We start from the raw sequence: 7606 nt of genomic DNA on the forward strand, positions 1-7606 counted from the left end.
TAGCTTGCCTCTTTTGCCAATCACTCGAGAGGATGTAGAACCGAGTGGTGAGGCTGAGCAACTGACCACTTGTGGGCAGGAACCATTCGACCAACCACTTGTTGTTGCCAACGAAAGATTCATTTTCGAATTAGCTTCCGGCTCAACCAGTTCTAGTGGAACAAGGAAGCGCCACATGGTATGAGCCCTAACAACTTGTTTTCTAGAAATCTAGATGGTTGATCTTTTGAGCCCTAAAGACAAGGACGGTCCAAACATTTTATAGGCCCAAGGCGAAATTTTTAAAAAGGGTCCCTATATGAAAATTTTAAATTTAAATTTAATAATACTAAAAAAAATTAGAATATCAAATAAAAAGAAATAAGATTAGCAAATTTTTAACAATTTTTTAAATACAAAAATAATCATGACAACAAATTTCTACGTGCTTTACTCGATGCAAAATCATCGATAATTGCATCAATATTAATATTCTCTAGCATATCTTTCTCAATACACAAAATCGCCAAACCATTCAATCTTTCTTGTGGCATTGAAAATCTCAAGTAGGTTTTCAATAACTTCAATTTTGAAAAACTTCTCTCCGCCTGATGCTACAATCATGGGTATTGTCAATTATATTCGATAAGCAAGAGAAATCATTGGGTAGCAATCCGTGACTTTGACAAACTCAAGAATCTCAATCGCTGACATTAATGTGTCTAGCAAATTCATCTGTAACATTTTTAATTCAGAGAAAAGATCATCAGAATTATTGCAACATTCTCTTAGTTTATTATTATCCAATGACTTCAATATTTTTGAATTATATAAAAATCTAAAAATATTTTCAAATATCTTTAGTTGTTCAAATCTATTATTCAATGAAGTAATTGTCACATCCACAACAGTTAAAAAATAATTGACTCTAAAAGACTCCTTATGTGATTGAATTTCCTCTTCATTATCATTTTCATCAAATTGCTTTTTCCTAATAATACGTCGTCTAATTGGAAATGTAGGCTCTATGTCCATATCACATGCAATATTTTTGGCAATATTCATACTAGTAGCAAACCCTTCATTTCTATATTTCTAAAAAAAAAAAAAAAAAAAAATTCATTACACCTTCTAATTGGGTCATTGTAGTTTCAATGCACATAGATTTTGATTGCAACTTTTTACTTACCATATTAATAGCAAATAAAATATCATACCAAATAACAATTCCAAGTAAATATTTGATAAATATTTTACAGTCAAGTTTGGAACATTATCAAGTGAAAAATTTTTCACCTTTTTGTTGAACTTGAAAATAAAGCATATATACCTTGCATAGCTCCAAAAAATGAAACTACTTTAATACAAGAATGTGTCATATCACTAACAGTAAAATTAAGGCTATGACAAGCACATGACATATACAATGCTCTCGAATTTATTTCAAGTAATTATTTTTAAACACATTGATGTTTTCCTTTCATATTCGACCATTATCATAACTTTGACCTCTCACATCATCAATTTTAAGACCTAAAGTTTTAATTGCATCTAACAATTCATTAAAAAGTCATAAACTAGATGTATCGTCCACTTTCAAAAACTCTAAAAAGTATTCTTCTATTTTTATTTTATTACTAAACATATTAACACATCGTACTACTAAACTCATTTGTTCTTGATGACTCACATCAGGGGTACAATCAAGAATTATAGAAAAATATTTAGCCTCTTTAATAATATTTATGATGGAACTTTTAACACTTTGGGCCAAAATAGAAATTAACTCATTTTGAATTTTATGAACAAGATAATGATGCTGAATTTCATGGTTGTGAATACGTCTAATGTGATCTTGCATTATCAAATCAAATTCTGCAATCATCTCAATCAATCCCAAAAAATTACCATTATTATCACAGTAAATTTTTTCATTGGATCCTCGAAAAGCCAAACTATCCTCAAAACTTGTCTCCAACGTTCTTTTTCTTTTGAAATTTCATATTGTAGATGTTTATCAATAGTTTGATTATTATTTAATCTTATTTTTAGTTCATTCCAATTTGTCATATGTTCAATGCTATTCTCATGTTTGAGTCTCTCACTAAGATGCTTCCAATATCTAAATCCATCATTCGCTAAAGGACTTGTATTGTTATTAGATTTGAACAACTTACAACAAAAACAATACACTTTATCCACATGTTTTGAGTAAACTAAACATTTTTGATCACTAGTTTCTCTATTACTCAACTTCCTAATATAGTGAACATATGAAAAATGCCTAGAGTTATTATCCAAAGGAAACACATTATTTAATTCCCTAATAGGTCCCTTTTCAACCAAAATATATTTTGATTTATTATCAAGATTAGACCAATTTATAGGGTTATAAATATCAAAATAAGGAGTAATTTGTTCATCAATCAATATATTTTCAACATTATACTCATTTGATAAATTATCATGTTCACCCAAAGGACTATTATTTGTTACGTTATCTTGTCCATTCAAATTACCAATATCCTCATCAATATGATCTTGATTCCTCAAATTTTCATTAGATGGTTCAAGATTATCTACGTTTGGTCTCTCCAAATTTTCATTAGATGATCCTACTATTTTAATAAATTTATTCATAGCTCCTCTTTGTGAGTCTATTAACTGTTCATTTTTTTTTTCTCTTTTCACTTCCAGATAAATGTTTATTAGGCAAGCTTATATATAAAAACAAAAAATTATTACAAATAAAATTGATCTTAACAAAAAAAAAAAAAAAAAAAAAAAAAAAAAAAAAAAAAAAAAGGAACAAAAGCACATGGCACTTGTGAATACTGAAATAGACAATCAACAATCTTTATTTCTACCAACGGGTAAACATGTATCTTCAATCCCTACATAAATAAATGAATAAACACATTACACAACTTACAAAATAAAATAAAATAAAATAAAAGCAGTCTTCATATAATAAACTTACAATTTCATTATACATAGGAATCCTAAGAAATAGAATTAAAAGACAAATAAAATTCCTAATTCCCAACTCTTAAACAACAAATCAATAATTCCTAATTTCAAAATGTAATCTGCAATTCATTTATCAATTTCATTTTTTTTTTACTTTTTTTTAATGTAATTTGCTATTCAAAATGTAATATTCAAATCAATTTCAAAATGTAATCTGCTATAATATGTAATGTCGGGCCTGTAAGATGAACATTACATTTATTTTTTCTACTAAACAAACAAACTATAGTAGTCTAGCTATGTCTACAGTGCCACAGTGGAGAATGCGGAGATGAGATCAAAGGAGTTTGAGACAACCAGATTGAACTGAAGCTTGATAATTTATGAGGACAAGTAGTAGCAGGCCCGACAAATTAATTTCATTTTTTTTAGAATGTAATCTTCACTTTCTAATTTCATTCACAAATAACAATTCCTAAATTCAGATTACATTCAAAAAAAAAAAATCTTTCTCAAATAACAATTCCTAATTTAGAATGTAATCTAACAATTCCTAAATTCAGATTACATTCAAAAAAAAATTCTTCTGTTATTTAGTTTCTGAGTTTTTTTCATATTCAATCTACGCCTACATCGAGGCTCAAACCCTAAACCTCCCACATAAGGGAGGGACCGGATACCAATGAAACACAAACCACTTAGTTGGTTTTTGTGCTTTTAATAACTCCATTATTACCGTTGAGAAGAATTGAAGGGTTGCTGTGGACTGTGGTGTAGGTGCGACTGGCGAGGCAGAGGGCGGCGTCTCTTCTTCATATTCCCGTATTTTCGTCTTCCGTCTTCCACTTTTTTCCTCTGTTATTCATTTTTCAATATATATTAACTATTAAGTACGAAGTATTATAATATATATAATATGTTAAATATATTATCTATGGGCCCCCCTATAGACTTGGGCCCTGGGCAGGTGCCCAGGCTGCCCATGCCCCTGGGCCTGGCCTGGCTAAGGAGCAAAAGTCCTTATTCCGAAATGTGAAGAAGGTGGTGAAGAAAACAAGGAGAGAAAATGTTGAGATCAAGGGTGATCAATCAAGGGTGTTGTGATCATTGAAGCTGCTGCCACAAGGGAGGTCATCCACTCACAAGGTCCTCCAACCATGCCATCAACGGACCTGGATGACGACTTCAAAGATTCGGTTGTGGAGTCCTTGACTCACAACGACATGATGATGGACAAAATGTGCAAAATTCTTGAAGATTGTCCTTGGAGGTCTACATCAACTATATAGTAACCAAGGACAGCTTCTGGTCAATCAACGTGCCATCAAAAATGTCACCAAAGAGCTCAAAGGCGATATGAAGACTATTCATCAGAGCCTCGGTGATTTCCATACCAAGGTAGATGTCTCCAATCATGGCATTTCCTCCCTTAGATGCTATGGCGCTGATGGTGATGATGCTAAAAAGGGAGAAACAAACAAAGGAGGAGGACAATGACTGCTTGGTATAGCTAGTTCCAGTAGAGGCCAAAAGCGTAAAGGAAGAACTACCATAACCCAGAGTGGTGAAGTAGTACCTTATATACCTTACCAAGAAATAAGTGGTAAGAGGTTCCGAGGAAAAAATCTACCTATCTAGACTAGGAAATTGGACAAACAACGAAAGATAGATTACATCTTTTCTCGCAGTCAAGCCATTGAGCGTCAACGTAAATTGGATGAAAAGAATGAATGCGAGAAGAAGAGAAGGAAGACAAATGCTGAATAAGTCGAGAGGCGCATGAAGGAACGCCTCGATTCATTCTGAAGGATCACATGGAATGAATCCGATGCAACTCTTACCAGCATAGTGTTCGATATGATGAGAGACAATTCAATTTCCTTTGCTGATGGAATGAACACTTAAGAGTTGATCATATGGTGGCGTTGCAGTGTGATTGAAGGGGAGAAATATTTATGAAACCTTCAACAACTATCACAGCCTCAGGGATCTCGTACATGTATGATCACTTAGTGGTACAAGGCAACATTGTGACCACTCGAAGGCAAATAAATAGCGTGTTAGACAAAGCAGCGGAGAAAGCAAGGAACAACAAGAAGAGCAAGGATTGAAGTTGCGTAATGAATGATATTTTGTAATATTTATTTACTTTTCGCTTTTGCACTCACTGACTGTAATCTGTAATATTTTTGAACTATTAATGAAATATTTTCAGTATGTGTGTTGCGTAGTGTTTTAAATTTCTAGAACAATATTTGTCGAGTAAAAGACATTTTTGGTCCTAGACTTATAGTGGCACGACAATTTTAGTCCTTTATAAAAAAATCAGACAATTTGTAGACACTCTTATTGTGACGAGGACAATTTTGGTCCTCCGTCACTTTTCACGTTAGATGTCCCGTTAAGGAGAGGGTATTTGCATCTTTTCGTCATACCTCCTCTTTATTCCCTCACTGAGTTTTGTGTTCTTCCATTGCAGATTGACGAAGAAGAAATTGAAGTTGCCGACCACACTGCTAATACCACATACCCCACACCACTATAGTTGTTGCAATTGCAGTAAAATTAGGCAGTGGTCTTCACAATTTCAATCCTGCTCCGTTTCTCGAATCTCGAGCACTCCACTCACTGAGCACCTTAAACCACTCGCATAGAAAATGTTGGTTTCGCCGCTGATCCAAATCGGAATCATCGGGTGTGTCGAAATCGCCGTCGGCAGCCGCAGTCTATCACAGAGTGCCATCCTTCACGCCGTCGGCAGTCGCAGTCTCGAAAAGGCCAAGAAATTTGCCGCCGATGATGGTTTCCCGGCTTCCGCTAAGGTCTACGGCAGTTACGAAGCCGTTCTTGATGGTCCGGATGTCGACGCCGTCTATATGCCCCTCCCGACGGCTCTGCACTCCAAGTGGGCTGTCTTGGCTGCCCAGAAGCAGAAACACTTGTTGCTCGAGAAGCTTGTGGCGCTGAATTCCAAGGAATTCGATACAATTTTGGAAGCATTCGAATCCAATGGGTTGCAACTTATGGACGCTACCATGTTGATGCACCACCCTCGCGCCGCTAAGATGAAGGAATTCATCTCCAACCCGGACCTGTTCGGTGAACTCATATCGGTACAGAGATTAAAAAAACGAACTTTGTACTACTTGTCTCATGTAGACATGTAGTGGTTTAAACTTCACTTGATTATTTCATTTTTCAATCAATCCTTAAAAAGATCTCTCTCTCTCTCTCTCTCTCTCTCTCACAATTATTCAAACTCTCAGATTCCCACCAGAAAGCAAAAATATATTTGTATTGAGATTTCACCCAAAACAAAATTTTCAAGGTGAAAATTAAACCTGTTCTAATCTTCAGACCTACAAAGGGGAAGAAATCGTGTGCAATTTTAGATGAACTTGAACCCATATCTGATATGCTAGCTAATTTAATACCCATGTTCTTTCAGGCCCTTATTATAAGTTCTCTAAACGCCGACTTCAATTTCTTCTTCGTCAATCTGCAATGAAGAACACAGAACTCAGTGAGGGAATAAAGAGGAGGTATGACGAAAAGATGCAAATACCCCCTCCTTAACGGGACATCTAACGTGAAAAGTGACGGAGGACCAAAATTGTCTTCATCACAATAAGAGTGTCTACAAATTGTCTGATTTTTTTATAAAGGACTAAAATTGTCCGTGCCACTATAAGTCTAGGACCAAAAATGTCTTTTACTCATATTTGTCAAACTCAATTATGGGCTGAATTGTAATGAAAAATCAATTCAAGTTTCAAAACAGCCTTATAATTTGGGTATAAGTTTTGACATCATCAAAAATGGGGGGAATTTTTAGGAACATTTGTATTTAGATTTTGATGATATCAAAAGAATAGGAATTTTAGACCCCCAATTATTTTTTATTTCGTAGACTTAGGATCTTTATTTTTTTTCTCCTTCTAATGGTCCGAATGAGTGATCCGAGTCGTTATGTCTCGGATAGTCAGATTCAGTTAAAGTAGTAACCCGAATGGTTACATCTTGGACAACCAGGAAGAAGCTTCGAAAGATAGAAGATCAGAAGAGTCGAAGAGTTCAAGACTACAAGACCAAAAGGTTGCAAAGGCCGAATGGTGGAAGGGCCTACATTTCGATGTGTAGAAATGAACGAATGGTAAAGTCAACCATTCATAACCGAAAGCCTTTAAAAGTGTTAATGTTCGAAACGTTAACTCGAATAGTGGAAGTTAACCACTCGAAAAGGATTGCTCGAGACATTCTCAGAGCCAACAGTTCAAAACCCTAAAACACTAGCTAGTGTCTTATGGTAAAATGTGACCAAGACAAAGTGAGTCCTAGGTACATATCCCAAAAAGATTTTCCCTAAAAAGGTTAGTCAACTTTTGCAGAGCAAAAAGATATGTTCAGCGTAAAACAAGGAAACTAACGGCTGAAAAATTTGACACGCTAAAGTCATCTTTTTTTCGAATTATACGCTAGTCTTTACTCACTGGATAATAGACGTTTGAATTGGGTTTTCCCACCAACAGAAAAAATTCTAAAAAGCCTATAAATACCTTCATTCAAGACAAAAGAAGGAGCTGGTCAATTTGAAAAATTTCTAAGTATACAAACATTCATAGAGTTTCACATCAAGTGACCAGTGAGAGAAGAGATA

At 34.6% G+C, this 7606-nt stretch overlaps 1 protein-coding gene and 1 long non-coding RNA gene across 2 annotated transcripts; one reads left to right on the forward strand and one right to left on the reverse strand.

The window, feature by feature from the left end:
* Window positions 1-479: 479 nt before the first annotated feature.
* On the reverse strand, window positions 480-2587 carry LOC109183841. Its single transcript, XR_002054639.1, has 3 exons — window positions 2251-2587; window positions 1822-1823; window positions 480-560 (listed from the first exon to the last, which is right to left on the reverse strand). It is a non-coding gene; the product is annotated as an uncharacterized LOC109183841 (long non-coding RNA).
* Window positions 2588-5606: 3019 nt separating this feature from the next.
* LOC109183814 (uncharacterized oxidoreductase At4g09670-like) lies at window positions 5607-6457 on the forward strand. The gene is made up of 2 exons (XM_019333876.1): window positions 5607-6062; window positions 6398-6457. The coding sequence occupies exons 1-2, from the start codon at window positions 5607-5609 to the stop codon at window positions 6455-6457; spliced, it is 516 nt and encodes a 171-aa protein (XP_019189421.1).
* The last annotated feature ends 1149 nt before the right edge of the window (window positions 6458-7606 follow it).

The sequence above is a fragment of the Ipomoea nil genome, unplaced genomic scaffold, assembly GCF_001879475.1.
Source record: "Ipomoea nil cultivar Tokyo-kokei standard unplaced genomic scaffold, Asagao_1.1 scaffold1179, whole genome shotgun sequence".
NCBI classification, from domain to species: Eukaryota; Viridiplantae; Streptophyta; class Magnoliopsida; order Solanales; family Convolvulaceae; genus Ipomoea; species Ipomoea nil.